The sequence below is a fragment of the Primulina eburnea genome, chromosome 3 (genome assembly GCF_022965805.1).
Source record: "Primulina eburnea isolate SZY01 chromosome 3, ASM2296580v1, whole genome shotgun sequence".
NCBI lineage: Eukaryota > Viridiplantae > Streptophyta > Magnoliopsida > Lamiales > Gesneriaceae > Primulina > Primulina eburnea.
In genome coordinates this window covers 10,991,438-11,013,789 of record NC_133103.1, presented here as the reverse complement: position 1 = coordinate 11,013,789, position 22,352 = coordinate 10,991,438, and the positions used below count along the sequence as shown (strand labels likewise).

General features: G+C 30.4%; 3 protein-coding genes across 3 annotated transcripts; 2 read left to right on the top strand and 1 right to left on the bottom strand.

Moving 5' to 3' along the window:
* The first annotated feature begins 666 nt into the window (after positions 1-666).
* Positions 667-1,995, top strand: LOC140826317 (putative clathrin assembly protein At4g40080). Its single transcript, XM_073188541.1, has one exon. The coding sequence runs from the start codon at positions 777-779 to the stop codon at positions 1,812-1,814; it is 1,038 nt and encodes a 345-aa protein (XP_073044642.1). The 5' UTR covers positions 667-776; the 3' UTR covers positions 1,815-1,995.
* Positions 1,996-8,805: 6,810 nt separating this feature from the next.
* LOC140828226 (transcription factor bHLH94-like) lies at positions 8,806-10,506 on the top strand. Its single transcript, XM_073191213.1, has 3 exons — positions 8,806-9,226; positions 9,653-10,003; positions 10,324-10,506. Exons 1-3 carry the CDS (start codon positions 8,843-8,845, stop codon positions 10,396-10,398), a joined length of 810 nt encoding a protein of 269 aa, XP_073047314.1. The 5' UTR covers positions 8,806-8,842; the 3' UTR covers positions 10,399-10,506.
* Positions 10,507-16,191: 5,685 nt separating this feature from the next.
* LOC140826742 (RING-H2 finger protein ATL80-like) lies at positions 16,192-16,677 on the bottom strand. Its single transcript, XM_073189240.1, has one exon. It carries the CDS (start codon positions 16,675-16,677, stop codon positions 16,192-16,194), a length of 486 nt encoding a protein of 161 aa, XP_073045341.1.
* Between the last annotated feature and the right edge of the window lie 5,675 nt (positions 16,678-22,352).

Below are 22,352 nucleotides of genomic sequence, written 5' to 3'. Positions count from 1 at the left end.
CACGATCTTATTCAAATTTTTACGAATCTAAACGAGATTAATAAATATGAATTATATATTTAAATTTTCATTAAATTCATTAAAATGAATAAATTATATATCTAGAAAAAAATATAATATTCTTATTAAAATCTGTAAATTTATTATATTAATAGATTTTACTATATATTTCATAATTAATATTAAATATCAATAAATCAAATATCAAAACTATTATTTTTTAATTTAAAAGATGACTCATGAATTTACTAACGAACATGTTCACGAACTAGCGAACCGAATATTGTAAAACTTGAGTTTGATTTGTTTATCTTAGCGAATCTCATTAAAGAAGCTCAAACAAATTTTTATCAAATAAAATTTCAAATAACTCATAAATAATTTGATTCGTTTACGTCTTTAGTCACCTCTACCATATGTGCATTGGTATTGCACGACATTTTGGAGTGATGTGTCACAACTCCAGTAATAACAAATAATTATTGACCGTACCTCTAATTACTCAACATGTATTCCCAAAGAGTTACTATGGAAAAAAATTCGATCCATGTGAGGGTGTCGCATTCTATAATTAAATATGCACCAACATGTCAACTATCGTATAATTAATAATAGACTCGATCAAATTATATCCATTCTTGAATGATATCGAATCATTATTCTTTTGGATCAAAGGTAGATTATAATCACAATTACAGTTATAATTATAATTAAAATATCCCACAAAAATTTGATCATCTTCCCCTGCAACTCCTTTCATTTTCCTGCCGTAGCCCATGGGGAAAATATACACACTCAGGAATCTCATAGGAATCATCAAAGACAAAGCATCCTTATCCAAAGCCGCCATACTCTCGCACCCAACCGCCGCTACCCTTCACCAAGCCGTACTCCGCGCTACCACCCACGCGCCGCCATCCGCTTATGATGACATCCACTTCGATTCCCTGCTCGTCCTTGGCGACAGCTCACGCGCCACCGCATCCGCTATCATCACTGCCCTCATGGATCGCCTCCACCGCACCAGAAACACCATAGTCGCCCTCAAATGCCTCCTAATCATCCACCACATCATCAAGCGGGGACCCTTTATCCTCCAGGATCAGCTCTCGATTTTCCCGGCCAACGGCGGGTATAATTACCTGAAACTCTCCGCCTTCCGCGACAGCACAACCGCAGCAACCTGGGGTCTCTCCGCGTGGGTGAGGTGGTATGCACGTTATCTCGAGACCCTCCTCTCTACTTCGAGGGTTTTGGGTTATTTTCTATGCTCGTCTTCGAACAGCATGGTGAAAGAGATTCAAGAACAGAGAATCCCTTCTTTCTTGAACCTTGATCTGATCAAAGACATGGATTCTCTGGTTCAGTTACTGGAAGAAATCTGCAAAGTACCAGATTCCCTCTTGCCGGAAGACGACAGATTAATAGAAGAAATCGTTAAACTACTATACAACGATTATCTCTCGACAGTCAACGAGATTCTACTGAGAATCGAGGAGCTTAAGCACAGATTAAATTTCTTGAATTTCGGTGATTCCGTTGAGCTAATATGTTCTTTGAAAAGATCACAAGATTGTGAGAATAGATTATCCGAATTATATCCGATGAAAAAGGCTTCGATTGATACGATGCGGGCTTCGATTCAAGAAGTGAAAGATGCGATTGGGATGCTGAAAATTCACAGAGAAGGGGGGCGATCGGTCGGAAGAGAGAAGATGAGTGAGTCAGCTCGGTTTGAGGAGCGAGTTTTGAGTGTCGGTGACTCGATACGTTTCCAATCCGGCAGGTTCGGGATGAACGCGTTGTCCACTTGACATGATAGAAGATGATTGTATATTTTATTTATGAGATGTATCATAATTTTTTTAAAAAAATTTCGTATGAATTGAGATTATTAGTTTTACGACGATTAGATTTTAGGAGATCGGATATTATTTATTTTATTAATTATGGTAAAATATGTGATGTATTATATAATGACAAAAATTTGTGTAAGCCGGTTTCACGTGTCGTATTTTGTGAGATATATTTCTTATTTGAGTCATTCATGAAAAAATATTACATTTTATTGTGAATATCGGTAGAGTTGACTCATATCATAAATAGGATTCATGATATCATCTCACAAGAGATATATTTTTATATTATTGATGATCCTAATATTAATATTTGGTACATTTATGCATGTTTATTTATTTATAGTTATTTTATCACTTAAATTTAGTGGTATAAAGATTCGATTTCATGTGTTGGTTAGCTTCCCTTCTTTGTCAAACCATGAATCTCAAGTCATAAAAGTAAAAAAAAAAAAAAAACATTTATTGTTTATATGAATAATTCAAACTTTTAATTGCTTTGAATTCAAAGAGTGAAATATTGTTGCCACTCTCGATGAGCGAGGGCCAGGTTTTTAATTTTTATATTCGAACCCGAACTTGAAATAATCGAATACACAACATCGGGTTGGATTTTTAATATGACGGGTGTGAAAAAAAACGACCATCATAGAAATTCGAATTGGACTGTAAATATTTTTATTTTAGGGTTAATATATGATTGAATTTGGAGTTGGTCCATGCCATGTGACATTAATGGTATTCAGAAAATATTAATAAAAATATTTAATTCACCAGATATAAACAATATAATTTTCGAATTCAACTCAAAATATGATCAATTATTAATCAACTACATTCTTCTTTTCTATAAACTTGCAATGGACCCAATTCTTTTTGGCAACTAGGTCAACGACCCTACACCTTAACTCAGCTCTCCAATTTGTTGACATTTAATATATAATATTTTGAAGATATTGGGGATAAATTTGCTTCTCTCTCTTGTATAAATTGGTCTCCGAGTTCATCTCCATTTCCAAGCCGTGGGATTGGAAGTTGTCATTTATGCCATGAATATGATGCCTCTTATTTAAAATAATTTTTTTGTTTGTTTCTTTTACACATTGTTGTCTGATTACTAATTGAAACATAAATTTACAATATTACCCGATCTTTGCAAAAGTATTACTTAATGAAATCAGATAAGGAGCTTTTCTATAGTCGAACGACGCAATGAGCTTTTATGAGGTTCGCGATTGTTATGTCAATGTTTATTTGGTAGGATTGACCCGTCTCACAGATAATGATTCGTGAGACCGTCTCATAAGAGACTTACTAATGTTAGTTTGAGAGAGTTAGAAATGAATAAGTTAGCCTTGCTGTGGCTGTTTTCATGTCTTCAACCTCAAAACACAAGCACTGGACGAGTCATACGCACATTTTTTAACTCTATATAAATAAAATTTTATAATTTCCGTATCCGGTAAACTGTTTAGTAAATTATAAGTTGTATTAAATAATCTGAGATTGTCAGTCACTAAGAAATAAATTAGAACAAACACTTGGGAAGTTGAGTTAATTAAAAATAGCCCTGCTTTCAAGTTAATAAATATTGTTTAGCTTAATCCTTGTAATTTCTCCTTTCCTCGTGTATGTGTAACAAACTTGCTTGTATAGATTGAACCTATGCGTTATGTCAACTGAAAGTAAAATACTCCTATGATTTGGTTAACGAAAGTGTTGAATAATTGAATTACTAAGGTTGGAAATATAAAACCGATTTAAGTTAGTCGATATCGGTTATGTGATTTTTTTGAAGAACAAAAACTTTTGTGGGACGGTTTTATAAGCCATGTTTGTGATACGAATATCCAACCCGATCCGATTCATGAAAATTATTATTTTTAATTACTCCATAATTTAAGTATGAATTGAAATGACTTGTTTCACAGGAAAAAATATCCGTGAAATCGTCACACAAGAGACATATACTTCTTAAAATATAATTTTATTGATATAAGTGATCGAAAAATATTGTGTTAAATGACACTTTGATTCAGCCAATGAATTCACTTGCCTATTAGCCCTCAATCCTCATTATTCTTCGATCGAAGAAAAATGAGTAGGATAATGATTCTAACCAAGACTAACAATTATAACTTATATTTAATTATATACATAAGTTTTCAAATTTAAATATATCATTTTGCTAGAAGGGGTAAAATAGTTAAATTTTATAAAAAAAAATTACACTGATTTGACTAATATGTATCAATTAGGTCATTAGTAAAATTTAATGTATCAATCTGCCAAAATTTTGTTTTATTATTTATAGTTTAAAATTTTTTATTTTACCATTTCAAATTGAATCAATGTTCGTGGATATTAATTATTAAATGAGTAGAAAAAAAATCAATTTTATAGGAATAACCGATTAGGAGAAAGAGCAAATAAAATTAAGGAAAAAAAACACGCATGAAAAGATTAAACAAGGAAAAAAAACCCAACGAAGAGAAAAATAAGAAGAGCAAAAATAATAAAAAATAAGGAGGCAAGCCAAAAAAAGGGGGGCGGTTTAACATGTAAATTTTGTGAGACGAATTATGACTTAACCTGATCAATAAAAAATATTACTTATCTTAATTACAAGTATGGACCAAATCGATCTATCTACTTGACGAAGGGACTGTAGACCTACTCTTCCTGGTTCATCTTGGCCGTTGCGCTTGCCTTTTCGTTTGTTGAATCAGGTTTTGATAAAAATGCTGCCGCCATCGCTATTTTGGCCAAACTTGCTGCAAAATTTGACCACCTCTCCACCGATGAAATATTTTTTGGCATCTTTCTGATAGAAAACAATGGAATTTTTAAGAGCTTTAATTTAATGATTTGATACAAACTAACTTATATATTTGTGCAAGAAAGCCATATTTTAGTGGATAATTTATCTTACTTATTAGTATTCAAATTTTGAATTTGAATTAATTTTTGTGTAAAAAGATAATGCTAGCTGGTAAATATTATATTTTATAGTATTTGATTGGCTAGCGACACTTGACGTGCGGAATATCAGATTTTTTTATAAAATAAATTTGTTTTTAAAAGTTATTAATTAAACTATAGGGTGTGTTTAGTTGGTAAGATTAGGGCTTGATGAAATAATTTATCTCGTTTGTTTACTTACAATTTTTGTAATTATTATTTAGCACACCAATCAAATCGTCAATATAAAGGACAATATTTAATATTACCTCTAATATATTTACACACATAATTTAATTATTATAAGAGTAAGTAAAACTTGAATTCATCATTTATAGATTAATGCAATCTCGCACGAAAAACATTAGAGAATATATTCCCTTTAAGCTCTCTATATTATCAACAACACAAAAATTCATGTGATATCGTATCACAAGTCAAATTTATGAGATGAATTTTTGATTCGATCCAACTCATAAAAAAATATTAATTTTATGTCAAAAGAATATATGAAATATGAACCAGATCAATTCGTCTCACGAATATAGATATGTGATATCGTTTTACGAAAGACATCATCTGTCATCAAAGAAACCAGCGGGGGACATTGAATAATTGTTCCATGTTACACGAGGAGATTGAGTTATCATAACTAAAATAAACATGTAATTAATTATACACATAAATTTATCATCTCCGCAGCAAAATTATACAAATGGACTTAATGAATAATTGAATATTATATAAGATATAAAAGGAAGAAGACAGAACGTACGATTTATTGAAATCTGGTTTTGCACCAAACGGGTAAAATTGTTTTAAAGTCTGTAAAACATAAAAGTAGATTGTGTTTTCTTGCTTATAGATACAAACAATACATTCTTTGGAAAAGCTGTTGGTCTAATATCATAAAGATGATAGCCACTTCTAAAAAATGGAAATTTAAGTACCTTTTAAATATGGTAAAAACTTGTGTGAGATGGTATCACGGGTCGTATTTGTTAGACAGATATCTTATTTGGGTCATCTATAAAAAAATATTACTTTTTATGCTAAGAGTATTATTTTTTATTATGAATATGAGTAAGGTTGACCCGTCTCACAGATTAAGATCCGTGAGACGGTCTCACATAAGACTCACCCTTTAAATATAAACACGTAAGAATTAGTACTTTTTAAATTAGAAGAAATAAATTATCACGATATACACATATTTTTACTATTTTTATTTTTTTCTAGCTTGGCCAACAAGAATCCTACTCCGTCTCCAATTGTGGATTCACTAATTTGATATATCTAAAATTTTCATAACAAATAACATTCTCCGAGATATTATATCAGATACAACTAATCTTTTAATTATGATATATCAAAAAATTGCTAATATTTATATAAAAAATCACAATATATATATATCAATAATAAAAAAAGAATGCCATTTTAAATAGTACTGCTTAATCCATTAAAGATTTTCATCACTTTTTTGTTTATAAATTTTGTCCCAAATATTTATTATCGACAATTGAAAATATTGGAGTCCTAAGCAAATTTCTCTTTGTTTGCGTTCGTGGATTTTTTCAACATGCAACGACACTATTTCACTGACTCCATTTCTTTCCTTTTCTCTTTTCCCCAAATATTTTTTACTCTCAATTTCATTCCCATAGGATATAATGTAGCCAATACTCCTCTATAAAGAGCGAATTGATACAACCATACTTTATAATATAATTATTTTAGGTACTTCTACGTAACTAAGTTTCGAGCCATCCCACTTAATTTAATTGATGAATATATATTTCTTCAAAAAAAAATATTATATTCATGAGAAAAAAGAGACCGTAAGACGAAGACATGCAATATATAATCTATATATGACCACATAAAGACAAGCCATACGCTTCCAAAAGCACATGTAAATGTCTTGTAATTATCTTAGGGTGGAAAAAAAAAGTAGCTAGAGATAAATAATTATTAAAGGGATTTGAACTTTTGGAGTTCGTACTTCGAAAAGTAGGTAAAATAATTATGTGAGACGTTTTTACGGGTCATTTTTTGTGAGACGGATATCTTATTTGAGTCATTCATGAAAAAATATTATTTATTTATGCTAAGAATATTACTTTTTATTGTGAATATCGATGGAGTTGATATGTCTCACAGATAAAAATTCGTGAGACCGTCTCACAAGAGACTTACTTCGACAAGTATACATGACACTAGCTATTTGTTCTTCAATCAAATTCTAAATATTTTCTCATTATCTAATTTTGTTGTTAATCTTCAAAGTAATTTCAAGATTCGTTCGTATTATTCATTGTCAATTTAGGTTATGTTTGATGTGTATGATATGATAACTAATTGGATTGATGACAAAACTCAAGATAATGATATATAATGTGTTATGATAAAACATGTTTTGTTTGGTAAGATTTTAATGAGTATGATAACTTTTACATTTTGTGTTAATTGAGAAAAAAAAATACCCTAAACTAGCATTGATGACAATTTGGTATATAAAATGAGGCAAAAACTTGTGTGAGACGGTCTCACGGGTCGTACTTGTGAGACGGATCTCTTATTTGGGTCACCCATGAAAAAGTATTACTTTTTATGCTAAGAGTATTACTTTTTATTGTGAATATGAGTAGGGTTGACCCGTCTCACGGATTATGACCCGTGAGACGGTCTCACATGAGACTCACTCATAAAATGATATCTGTAGCAGTGTTTTCAAAATCGTGTGTTCAGCTGTTAATAAATGAATATTTTATAAAATTTTGAATTATAGATTATATATTTATCTGAAAATTTATTTTTTAATAAAAATTAATATGATTTTGCATTTTATCTCATTTTTAATATTGATTTCTAAATATTTTTTCTCAATTTTTTAATTTTATTTAGTTCCATCGTGTAATTATTTATGCAATGTGTGTGAAAATAAAAAAAATTATAAACCATCAAAGAATAGAGTTCAAATCACGAGATCTAAAATTCTAAATCTCGCTTGTGGATTCTTTCGTGGGTAAATTTGTAATTTATGTTATATTTTAAGAAGTAGATTGGGAATTCTTCTAAATATAAAAGGATGTCTTTTCAATCAAGTAGGGTTCTTGATTAATTTGGCCCATAAAAATGAGACAAACATAAGTTTAATAATTTATTTTTCATTTATCACTCACATCATGCATACTGGTATATAATCTAAACTAATTTATCACTCACACCAAACATACTAATATATAATCTAAACTAAAGATATTTCACATGCTCTTAAACACTTCTATTAAATTTGTCTCAGTTCCTGTACGATGTATCATGGAAGAATTCGAAGTGATATATGTATATATATATATACATATATATATATATATATATATATATATATATATATATATATATCTGTGTGTGTGTTGTGTCTAAATAAATATATATGTGTGTGTGTGTCTAAATAAATAATATATATATATATATATTGGTTGTAGACCTAAATAGGAAAATTGGTGTATGAGATACATACAAGACATCCCCCTCGTATAAGTTCGGGTGATTCTTGGGCACGATTTTGTACGCAACTTGTTTTTTTTTTTCTTCTTTTTTTCTATTATAACTTGCTTTGCATAATAGTAAAAAATAGTAGTATATAAAATTATATTGTCCTACATCCAGTGGGAAGCTAACAAGATAAAAATTGTGGATTCAATATAAATTCATTTCGAATTATTACAATTAATTCACGGAAGTAAATATGATTTTGAATGGAGTTGGTATATTTATTTATTTTTTACAATATTATATCATATGACGTGAAATTTGATTTGAAAATTGAATTCAAAAAAAAAAAAAACAATAAATTTAACTAGTTATGAATTTTAAATACTTGATTAAATAACGTGATAAATGTGATACTGCTATGTAGCATAATTTTGATAAAGAATATATTATGGCAATATAAAATAAGTCTTTAAATGGATAGTAACACCAATTGCTTTTCAACTTCTCGAGAGTGAGAGAAAAGAGAAATGGCTTTAGAGTCTGTCCTTTTCCGGCGAAACCCTATTAGCTATGGCTGCCAAGATCATGAGTTCAACATTAATATCGAATCCATACTACAAGAAACAAAGCCAAATGCCAAAAATCTCAACATTTATGTTGATGAAGAGGATTCCAGTACGAAATGGGATTTTTCTCCGCCACAAAACACAACTTCTTCACCGGAGACCGATTACACGGCTCCGGAGGCCACCAGCCGCCGGAAGAGGCGGCGGAGCAGGAGCTTGAAGAACAGGGAAGAAATGGAGAAGCAGAGAATGACTCATATTGCGGTGGAAAGGAATCGCCGGAGGCTGATGAATGAGTACCTCACCGTCCTCCGCTCCTTAATGCCTCCTTCATACGCTCAAAGGGTATAAACTAATATCTTTCTTTATTTTAAATAAAATTTAAATTTCTTTTATCAAGTAAACTATATATTATATCCATGCTAATTAATTAGTTTGCCACATTCGATCATTTATTTAATAAGTATTTCAGATAATCATGTAATATTTAAATTCCCATACTCTCCAACATTTATTTTTAAAATATATATATATATATATAGAAATAGTAACCGAAACAAATTATTGTGTATAATGATGTATGCATGCGTTAGTTTTTGTGTAAGAATTTTGTTGGTAGGACATTTGTACGAGCGAAGGAATCATCTTGTACATATCAATGACAAAACAAATTAAACTATAATGGAGGGAGGGTATTTCCTTTAATCTATTATAAAATAAAACAAAACAAAACATACTTAAATATATGATAATTTTCTTCCGATACAACAGGGAGATCAAGCATCAATAGTGGGTGGAGCCATTAATTTCGTTAAGGAACTGGAACAACAAGTCCAATATCTCGAAGGGCAGAGGCAAATAGCGAAGAATAATGTCGGCGGTGGATTATTCTCCGAATACTTCATATTTCCTCAGTACTCGACATCCATAAAGAATGGTGTGGCCGATATCGAGGTGACGATGGTGGAGAGCCATGCCAACATCAAAATATCGGTATCGGATCAGCGACGCCCAAAACAACTCCCCAAAATGGTGGCCGCGTTTCACTCCATCCGCCTCACAATTCTCCACCTCAACGTCACCACCGTCCATCAATCAGCTCTCTACTCTTTCAGCGTCAAGGTACGTGACATTAGTTAACCAGGGTAGATGAGATTCTATCTATTTTCATTTTATTTCAACGGATAAAATCTTGTTATACATACAATTTCCAAAAAAAAAATGGGTCCGATATATGCATGGACAAATCTTGATCATTCATCATATCATGAGGACAATATTCACATAGATAGGATGAAATAAATCGTTAACCAGATGCTACGTACCATTATTGTATCTAATGGTTTATATTCATTCTCACATAAGAATCAATTAATCGAGATCATTAATCACAAATCAAATCAATTATATATACTTTTAATTGATATTATTATTATTTGCAGGTCGAAGATGAGTGCCAGCTAAGCACGGTCAATGAGATAGCCACCGCGGTGCATGAAATGATTCAAGATATATGATATATTATATATTTATAATATATTCCTAGCTAGCTAATTATTATTTCAATCAACGTCTCTCCAAGAATATTCTGCAATATTATAATAAGCTTGATTAGAGACATTTTTCGATCATTATATTTTGAAATTATAGGAATCTTTTATGAATATATACATAGATGCGTTGATAATACATGTCCCTCATAATTATATATATGTACGTCATGCAATGCAGATTTTTAGTATTAAAAAAATCGTTATAAATAATTAAAAGAGAGAAAGAGATTTATATACGAGACCAATATGTAGAACGACAACTCAATAGCCAAGGAAAACACTATTGATTGTGTTTAAATCTATGTCTGTTGAACATGAAATTTGATTTGGAATTATTGAATATTATTACATTTTCACAGAGCCTGAGATAAGATCTGTATATGAATCTTGCCTAGAGAATATAAAAAGACTAATTTTGATAAGGACGTTGATTTGCTTTCAAATTCCAAAATATATATATAATCATATATTTAATAAGATTTCCCTTTATTCCCTCCGTAATTTGCTTGGCTTTATGTGGAAAACTCGAGTTGTCACTTGTCTGGGACTCTGGGGGAACCTTGCGTATAAATGAAACTTAATTTTATAATGAACCTGTATTATTTATTTCAAGTTTTATGACAAAGACAAGCTATATATATATAAATGAAACTTAATTTTATGATGAACTTGTATTGTTTATTTCAAGTTTTATGAACAAAAACATGAAGCTATATAGCTAGCTGCAACCCATTACTATTTAAATTAATAATTGACAAAAATAGTAAAACAAATCATGAGCTTAATGAAATGAGAAGTAGTGCGAATTGATGCAACGAAGAAAGAATCAGAATAACTTTTTGCTAATTTCCAAAATCAGAAAATATTTGATGATTCGTTGAAGCTTTCAAGAATCTTCATCAGATTCACTTTTTATATATATATACATGTTATAATATATAACATAAACAGAATATTTCAAATATAAATATATAAAATTCAGCATAACTTTTTTCTTTTTGGATAAAAAAATATTACGTTAACAAGAGTCCAAATCGTACAATACAGCATTGTTTAAGAACAATGAAACAGCATCCGAAAACAAAATATTGATATTAGATTGCAAGCTACGACCAGCCAGCCAACTCAAGCGCCTAGGCAGGTCTTCGACAGTCCGAACGAGATGCTCCTGGAGAGTTTGAGTAGAGACGTCAAACAGTAGCTGCTAATGGTTCGGGAACACCAGGAGGAGGTGGGTGCCAGCGTGTAGTTGGATTCGGGTGTGAGTCCTTTGAAACACCAACACAAAGTGTGCTTCGATATATATGTATAGTAGTGCCCGCTAGCTCTTGCTGCGCGTGCGAGAACATCATCATAAGAGAGAAACTTAACTCGGAAATTTTGGACATTTCTTCCTCCCAAATACTCCAGCAAAGCAAGACAAAATTTTCAAAGTCATCTCCAGTTTTATAAACTAAAATCCAGTTGAAAGATCGCCAAAATGACTACCAGGAAAAGTACATAAAAGAGACAAAAGGGCTGTCAATTTCCATATCTTACGGGCATGCAAACAGAACCAAAATGAATTATCAATATCTTAGAGAACTTCCCATGCATCTGGGCAAAACCTGTCAACGTTTACTCGTCGATGCTAGATTAACACGAATAACAGGAAGCGCATTAAAAATCATTCTCTGAATTTGATTTTGTTAGGAATCCTCGATTTCCATAATTTCCTAAGGCCCTCGGTAAAGCTGCAACTCAATCCATTACATGCAGAAACGACATTCTCCTGTGCAAGGTAATACCCGGATTTAACCTAGTATTCCCCTTTAGTCATATATATAGTGCCAAATCAACTTATCGTCACCAATCGTGCTACCTACAGGAAATCGCTTCACTTCATCCCCGCGCGTCCACTTCCCAGAGAATGTTCTCCACCCTGTTCCAGTCCCACACTCTCCATTCGATGTCATGATATCGTTGACCTTTAAATGAGCATGGTTCATATGGGAACCCGGGATGGGCTTGAAAATTTTTGGCCGGAGTAACCATGGATCCTTGAAAACAAAACCTTTTTGGCCCTGGTTATTCGCCATCACAATCCTTTTTTTTAACAGATCTCGACCCCAAAGCAGACTACGCCAAACATATGATGGATTATGACCAAGTCGTGTTTCCAAAAATGTACTTTCTGGAAAATAGATATGCTTGTAAATAATTCGGACAGCAAGCTTGTTTGGCAAAAGGGATTGATTAAATGTGACAAAATCTCGGAAACCCATACCAACCTGCGATTTTGGACGACACAATATTCTCTACTTCCTCAAATGAATTAATACGCTTCTCATCTCCCGTGGATCTCCATCAAAATTGACTATCAAAGCTGCGAGTCTTTTACCTATAGATCATCAGAGACGAGCCAAAGGGGACGGTGGGTGCGGTGCCCCTCGATTTTTTTTTTAAATTTATAAATGTAAGTATTTTTATATATTTTTCACATTTTAAACTTCATTTTTCTGGTTTAATCCACGGAGATGATAGTAGTCTTTATCTATGGTGTCGATATAGGCTGAAAGTCTTGATTTATGAAATATTTATGGTTTGTCCCGATCAGCATAACTTTGATACCAAATGTAAATGGGATGTTATCAACTTATCACTACTCCAAGATGAAAATAAATTTTTTAATAAAAAAAATTAAAAATTCAATTTTTTCCCTCTTTTGTTTTTAAATATATATATTTTTGGATTTTCATTCTGTGTACTTCGCAATTCTCAGATGAACTTGGCCCAACTGAAGCTCCAAATACCGCAAATACTATCGCAGCTTGGCATGAAAACAAAATTAGTTTCCGAGCGAGAAATAATGCCACGATAAACAATTAAATCTGCACGGAAACTTTTATTTCAAGAAGACTTTTCGTGTCATTTAAATTAGTTTATTTTTGTCGAAGAGTCATTTAGTATTGGTCAATGCGTACCGGTGATGGTTTCCGTTCTTATCACATTTAATTTTATTTATTTAATTTTCAAAAAGTACCGAATAATATTTTTGTTGGCTCCATAAATAATTATTGACGTGGATTGTGGATGTCTTATATATATATATATATATATATATATATATATGTATATAAATAAAATTTCAGATATTTGTATATAAATAAAATTTCAGAGAGTTTAACTAACACTGATTATTTTTATTTCCAGTTTTCATCAATAAACGTAATTTAAAAGATCGTAAATGACAAACTATTTCGTTAAATGTAGTTGTGAATTAACTGTTAAAGAACATATATCCATTACGTAGATTTTAGGATTCTATAAAATTTTCGACCATATTTGGACATATTTTAGAACTTACGTCGGAATTTCGCAAACGTTGATGTAAGGTTTAGGATGTACATGACATTTTTTTTGGAAAATATCAATTCCATCGATCATTTGTACGCTAAGTTATTTAAAATAGGGGACTATTATTTATTTTATTTTATAATGACAAAAAGTATGCAATGATGTAGATTTAGTATTTGACTCCATTATTTTAACCGGAGATTACTTTATCACCCTAAATTGTAGAATTGTTTCACTTGACGTCTTTGGTTCAATTTATAACATTTAATTTTTTTTTATATGTATTTCTATTTATTTATTACGAGGGAGCACTTCCTAAAATTGGTTAATTTTTGTAACTCAGATATGCATCACCAATCATAATCCGAAAAATTTCATCAAAAGAAAAAGGAATACCATTGAATAATTTTGAAAATATGATGTGATATTTTTTGGGTGCACCGAAAGTAAAATAATAGGAGTAAGTTAGTCTTTTTCTAAGACTATTTCACGAATCTTTATCTTATCTGTTATATAAGTTAACTATGTTCATATTTACAATAAAAAATAATATTTTTGGCATAAAAAATATTATTTTTCATGAGTAACTCAAATAAAATATTCGTCTAACAAAATTGATAATTTTTTGTTAAATAATAATTAAAAACGTAATACCTTGTACAAATTATAAAATTTAACTGGATAATGAATTATATATATAAATATATATATATATATATATATATATATATATATATATATATATATATATATATATATATTGAGTCAACTTACAACTTGTCAACTGGTTTCAATTTGTTTATAAAGTCAACTATAATTTTAATTGTGACTACTGTGGAGTCTGACATCATTACAACATTTGCGCAGCCGCAAAATTAAGAGAGACGACGAAAAGAAAGTCGGGGAAAAATTAAAAATAACAAAGGCATTTGGAGCCACTAGTGTTAAAATTATATAATTATTTTCATACTTAACTCTGGGTTTCAATGAATCTTGACTCGAAATTTCAAATGGAAGTTTAATAATGAATTAATCGGTCAAAATTCAAAAGGTCAGGAGGCTCGATTATTTTTAATGACCAGCAGAAGGAAGATTTGAAACATATGTATGAGACTTTCAATAATGAACTTACATTAGATAAAACTCCCATATTAAGGACATCCACAATGGTGGATATAATCCAATCTACGTCATCCAAATATCCGTTCCATCTAAATATTCACCACTGCACAGCATTGAATGGTGTGGCACGACAATATCCGGTTACAAATTTGTAACCGGGTATTGCTATTTTTTTTAAATTTTATTTTTTGGGTTGTGGTGGGTCGAGGTGGGTCGAGTGTCGTGTTTTTTTTTTTGCCTAGCACGACCCAATCACGACCCAAGCACAAAAGCGAGACCCAAACTCTTCACTATTTTTAGTGAAGAGTTTGCTCGACCCAAGCTCTTCACTGTGAAGAGCTTGGGTCGAGTAGGGTAGTTTTTTATTATTTATTTTTTTTCACTTTTATTTAATATTTATTTAATTATATATAATTATTAAACTTTTAATTTTACATTTCAATAAAAAAATATAATATTAAATAATAGATAAAAATAATTAAAATGGTGAAATGATTTTATTTAAATCAAAATAAAATATTAATTAAATTGATAGTGGGACCCATAAATATTTGGTTGGTGTGAGATATTTGATTGTGAAATATGAAATATTTGAGTAGAGAAATATTTGATTGATGATGTGGAGTAGGGGGTCCACAAATATTTGTAGGAAATATCCTTATTATTGTGGATGGCCTAATGATATAATGTTCTAAACCACAACACCGTACGTATATAAGCATGCATATCGACAATTTCGGCAATAGAATTCACAAAATTCATTAAATTTTATTCAAATTCAAATGTGTTGAGATTATGACACATCCTGACTTCACCTCAAAAATTAGTTTAAATAGAATGATTATCCAAATCTATATATAAAATTCTCAAAAATTTATACGAGATATTTAACAATATGTAAGTCACAACTCTTGAATTTGTTTGTGTATGCATACGCGTGTGCCGCAATTCTTGCCGTTATAGATACACATATATGTATATATACGTATCTCGGGATATTATATTAATGCCTTCATCGATATGATAAAAAAATATTAATTTTTTTTGTTATTTTCCATGGACAATCCCACTTTCAGTCAATGATGCTCATCTATTGAAATATAAGCAACAAAAACATAATTCCATTATTTACCAATTAACTATGAGTCGCTTAGCTAATTAGCTTGTGTCTTTTTCTGATTAAAAACTCTAAATAGGAGGTGATAAGGAAGATAAAATCTCACCATTTTGAATAAGAAAAATTCCATTGCAAAACGAAACTTTTACAAGGGAAATTAATACATCAAGTCGTCTTCTCACTTAATTTCCAGTAAAAGATGAGGATCTCTTCACTTGTTGTGTCTGAATGGAACTTCCATGCAAATAACCAACGGAAACGGACCTTCTAATGCCCATTTTATCGGCAAAATCATGATCAATAGTATCTTCTTCATTCACCATGTTTTCTACTTGTAATAGCTCGCTGATCTCCTGCTGAGAATTATTTCTTGAAACATCATCATCTGCCGATAGAATTGGTGCCCGGCAAACGGGGCAGTTCATATGTGACATCAACCAAGTATCAATACAAGCAACATGAAAGGCATGGCCACACTTGGTTAAAACCCGAAGCCTCTCTTCTTCTTCAAATTCACTTAAACAGATGCAACAATCGCGCAACGCCTCTCCCCTTTTATATCTAACCTCTCCAATCGACTCGATGGTCAGCCGTGGAAGCCCCGTTACTTGAATAAACCAAGAGGGGTGGTGACTCACTAAAGACGACCCTTGATCGTTTCCACGCATGAAATTGTGGTCTCCCAGTTGGGGTGAATTCCTTCCCGTGGAACTTCTCGAGATCGAATATCGCCACCGTGCGATGACATAGGAGAAAAGGAGAAACGTTGCACCGAGAATACAGAGCATGATGATCAAGATTGGTGACATTTGAAACTTTTGGGGAGGTGAAAATTGTGGTGAAGGTGACAAAATAGATTTGGTGCAGTAATCAGGGCAAACGAAACACATGTAACAAGCTTCAGTATTTCCATCTGAAGTAGTACTGTGGGTTGATGTTAACAAATATTTCCTTGGATAAGAAGCCATCCAAAATAAAAATTCATGCAAAGAGGATCGATACTGACTCTTGAAAACTTTTGAGTGAATGATCTCTGTGTGTGTGTGTGTATATATATAGACACACACACACACATACACATATACACGTGTGTGTGTGTGTCTATATACCTTTTGAAATCTTGAATCGACTTTTCATCAGAAGATATAAATATAGTGGGTTGAGCAGTGGTGGTAGAGATTTATTAGCTATGCTGCATCCGTACCAGATAGATACAAGCCATACGTATTCTGGGAAGGAAAAAAAAAGGCGTATAAGTCATGAGTCAATATTTTAATTAATGAGAGACAAGCTTATATATAATTTATAAATTATAATTATAATACATTTTAAAATGTATTAAATCCATGGAGAATTCTATGCAACAAACGATGTACAGATGGATCTAACAAAATGTGTGGGTCTGATAATCCAGTGGATCCCAATCCTGTGCAAGCAAGTCTTGGACAAGTACAGGCCATGGTTGTAGTTTTTGTATCGCTTAATCAACGTCAATATTGAACTCGCTATAATTACTCATCATCATCCTTCACGTTATATATACATAGCTAGCCAAACTCTCTAGCTAGCTAGGAATATATATATATACTATTATTTTAAAAAAAAATAAAAAAACAATTATTTTTTTCTACAAAACTTAAGGCTAATTTGATAAACATAAAAAATTATACTTCTAATTTAGTTGTTTTAATTTCACACACAAGTAGCAAATCTTCAAAATGAAAAAAACAATAATTAATTAAGTGGACCAAACTATATTTGATGGGGTAGAAAAATCGACGGTTTGCCTAACACAATTCAATGAGATTGTTTTCTTCCTTCCGAGTTGATATTGTAGGCGATAGGGTTCGAAAGGATTCTAATTAAAATATATACATAGGAGTATTCGTCCAATATATGATTTTTCTTTATAATTATTAAGGCATGCAATTCCATAATAAAAAAATAAATTAGTTAATCTAATCTTAGTTAAGTATATGCTATCTCGGATGATATTAATAGAGAAGTGTAAATATTAATATTTGGGTTAGGAAGTTGTCTTCTTTAATTAATAGCTAGGTTGGTGGCTTTTATTGTGGTCGTTGTCATTTTGTTCATTCAAAATTAAAATAAGGGGCCATAAAATGATATCCATGGTATACGGATATGGACTGAAATAAAATTGCAAATCAATGTTTCCAATAGACAAATATTTTATATGTTCCAATTAAATATTTTTTTTGTAGATTTTATGTTGCATCCGCAATTAGTATCTATATCTATATTTCATATATAAAGAATAAGTCTCGTATATAACAGTCTCACGAATCTATATCCGTGAGACGGGTCAATTTGATTCATAATATCTATTGTGAAAAATTATAATTTGATATAAAAATAATATTTTTCACTCAAACCAACATACAGTACATAATGTTTTGTCATAGTACAGGACACTAGCGCCTAACACATATTTTCTTAATAACTATCATTTTATTCGCATGCACGGTAACACTAGTGCTTCTTAAAAATAAATTATAAAAGCACACAACACATGCTGAGCGATGCTAGTGCATATGACTTGTGAACTAACAATTTTATTGTGACTAGTGTTTTAGTTACATGCACGTATATCTATTAAAAATTAATGTACGTGCATGCATGTCGCACGTGTTTGTCAGGTGTGCACTTACCGATTTTACTATAACTAGCATTTTAGTTGAACAAAACAATATCTAGTATTCTTTTTTGTAGGATAAAAACACACAATAGTTCGTTACCACCGATCGCATAATCTGGACTGGTCACAGAAAATAGACTGACAAAACTGAAAGCCCATTAGACGTTGGACTCATCCTAAGTGACCCACTAAGAAAATTAAAGCAAATACCTACCTACCTACCACTAGTAAATAGCCCACTTCACTTACTAAAGTACCCATATTATTATCTTATTCGTTTGTATATAAACCTATGTTTTCAGACATTTCATTGTTATTTCATAATTTATAACTATAAACATAATATTTTAATATAATTCAATCCACAATATATATATATATATATATATATATATATATATATATTGGAAGCAATAATTGTCTTTGTTGGGAGAGCAATCAAAAGATGGTATTTGAATTGATGTACGATTAAAATCTTTGAATTATATTTTTATCATTGATTAAAATTTTTAGTAAACTTGCGATGCCTGATGCTGTAATATATAAATTTTTTAGTAAACTTGCGATGCTCGGTGATGTAATATATATATTTCTTCCTTATCTTTTTTCTTCTTCAAGTTTTTCACGTTAGCAAGAATAAAATATTTAGGGTCACCAAATTAAATTATATTATTTTCTTTTTAAGCCATTCGTTTACGTTAAACGAGTATTACTATGCAATTTGTTTTATGTCTATTCTGGCAAGAAAAGGATCATAAGTCTTCGATATTTAATTCTTCATAAACCTCTTACTACTTCTCGGTTTATTTCATCATACTTACGTGGGCATTGTCCATGATAGGATGGATGACCAAGATTTGTCCATGTATATATAGGGCACACTTTTTTTTGGAAATTGTATGTGTAGCAAGTTATTACCCGTTGAAATTAAGTAAGGATAATGCTCACTTAGTAGGATCTCATCTACCCTAATTCTCTTTCTGATCTTCTTTTATGTACAAAGAGAAACCAATCCACATTTATTTTCTCAAACCGACTTTAAAAATTTAATCGAGGTTGTAAAATAATATATTCTAAAACTAAGTAAATACATTTTCCAATTGGGGTTATTATCGTTATCTCTCAACATTACGCATAATGTTTTAAATTAGATACTTTAAAGCCGACATATTTCTGAAAGAATAATTAAATTCAGGCTCCAATTCTAGATTCTAAATCTAAAATTCAATTTTTTTTTGTTTCTTTCAAATAATATGAGTTTCCGAACGAACGGTGATGAGAAAAATGCAGAACTTTTATTAATGATTCAATTCTGATCTTCCTGGTAATATGTATGCATGCATGTGTTATTTTTGCTCTTCATTATAACTCAAACAAAATTATTCTAATGAAACCGGATTTTTTTTATTTAACTAATATTTTACACGAGTGATGCATATGATGTTATTTTATGTAATTAATTATTAAAATTAGTAGGTATTAGTGATATTTTTTTAAAAAAAAATCTATATTTGAATTTGATGTCCTTGAGTTATAAACTATAGTTATTGCTTACATTGATTAAATCATTTCTTTTAATTTCAACTATGATTTTGAGTTTTGTGTTACTTTTATATAACTAGTTATCATTACTATCTATCATATTAAATAAAATGTATTTTTAGATAATATTATGTTTTTCAAATTTTTTTTATATGTTTTAAAAAATAATTAAAAATTTTAATCAAATTTTATTCATCTAATAAATAAGACTAAATTTTGATATGAAAAAAATTAATTATTATTTAAAAGTTTGATAAACAAAAGATTATATGTTTTTTTAGATATATTATATATATTTATGTTTTTGTTAATAATAATTTCACTCGGCCAAGATAAAGAAGTCAATTAATTCATTATCTCAAATGATACAAATATTTTTGATATAATAATTTTTATAATAATATTTAAAATTTAAATACAATCATTATATTATATCACTAATTTTAATAAATTTTAAAATGTTAATAATTACTACTTTTATAATTTATTAAATAAATAAAGAATGCATCGCATGAGTACAATATTATTATATATAAAAACAGAGTTTTCGTAATATTTGGAAAGTTTCCACCGAAAAATTGTTATAAAAAAAATATTTATTAGTGTTAATATATTCATTCATCGCATTAAATTAATGTTTGGAAATAAATATGAAGTTTGAAAAAAATTTGAAATTCATGTTTTGTGTACTAACTTTTTAGCAATTTTGTTTTGTTTTTTTTTCGTATTGTCAAAATTGAGTTTTACTCTTTTATTTTATTTTAGTAATTTTAGTCATTTTTTAATTGGAGGATCTAAGTTGACACTAACACTAGTCAGTACACTACACATGCGAGTGACACGTCGATGTCGTAGGAAAATCGCGTTGCTAGATGATCAAAATCGTAAAAAGAAAAAAACAAAACATACTAAAGTGAAAATTGACAATATAAATAGCCAAAATAACTAAAACACGACCAAAATTTCACATAATTCAAGTAGAGATGATTTTTTTATCGAAATTTTAAAAAACCAACCACTGTTTGTTTCTATGGGAATTATTGATTTAATTTAATCCCTGGTGCATTTTAAATGAGTAAATGCATTCTACCTCATCAATGTGTGTGGAAAAAAAGGCCCTTGGACAATTAATTAATGTGGGTCAAGTGAAATGAAACGTGAAAAGGGAAATGTCAATGTGAATTGCATGTATGTGTGTGAAACGGATCAATAATTTCTTGCATATTATATCTTTCAAGACTTCTTCCATACCCTTTCCCTCCATCATTATATATATATATACATACATAAATTTGTTGAACCGAAATCATTTGAGATATATAATTTATTTTTAAAAAATTCTGCCATGAAATTGTACAAGCTTTTAAAAATTGATGGATATCTATTTTTTTTATTTTTTATAAAAATCGAGAGGCACGAATGCTTACATTGATGGATTGTAACGGTGGCATCCAGTTAATTAGTTGCTTAAGTAAAAAAATAAGATATTTTAATATATCACTTTTTAAAAATAATTATATATGATTTTGATTGAGTGACTAGTGAGGCCATTGAAAATGACAAAACTTATATTATTAAATAATTATTTATAGAATAAGATTTGTTTTCTTTTATTTAATGGTAATGGTGTGTGTTGTGTAGTAGCAATCATATTGGATTAATTACACTAATTTCTTTTAAAAAAAATTGTCTCCTGCTGGAGGCCTAGGATGACCTTTATAAATATCATTTAATTCAAGCTAATAAGCAGTTAGAGGTCGGAGATGATTATTAAGTACAACCTCCACAATATGCTTAATAAATAAATTAATATATCCAATGAAAACCCCCAAAAAAAAGAAGTTAAATTCGAGCTTGAAAATGCTAAATAAAATATATATATATTATGAAATGTTGATACATTTTGCAAATTAATTTCATATTCACAATCACCGACAATCTCCAGAGGCCTCTGCCCATGAAACAGTAACATTAAACTAACGGGAAATTTGGCTTCAGTCCCCAGCCGCCTTTTTTCTTTGTTTTCAGTCCCTAGGTACTTTTTTAGTACCACATTTCCACATGAAGTGTACCACATTTCCACATGAAGTGTACCACATTTTGTATGAAATAGTACCACAATTTTGTGGGTAGGGAGTGAAT

Bases quoted from the DNA above. Each gene is read 5' to 3' on its own strand.
- LOC140826317 (XM_073188541.1), top strand. From the start codon at position 777: ATGGGGAAAATATACACACTCAGGAATCTCATAGGAATCATCAAAGAC.
- LOC140828226 (XM_073191213.1), top strand. From the start codon at position 8,843: ATGGCTTTAGAGTCTGTCCTTTTCCGGCGAAACCCTATTAGCTATGGC. The intron at 9,227-9,652 runs GTATAAACTAAT...CCGATACAACAG, and splicing joins CTCCTTCATACGCTCAAAGG to GGAGATCAAGCATCAATAGT. The intron at 10,004-10,323 runs GTACGTGACATT...TATTATTTGCAG, and splicing joins TCTACTCTTTCAGCGTCAAG to GTCGAAGATGAGTGCCAGCT.
- LOC140826742 (XM_073189240.1), bottom strand. From the start codon at position 16,677: ATGCGTGGAAACGATCAAGGGTCGTCTTTAGTGAGTCACCACCCCTCT.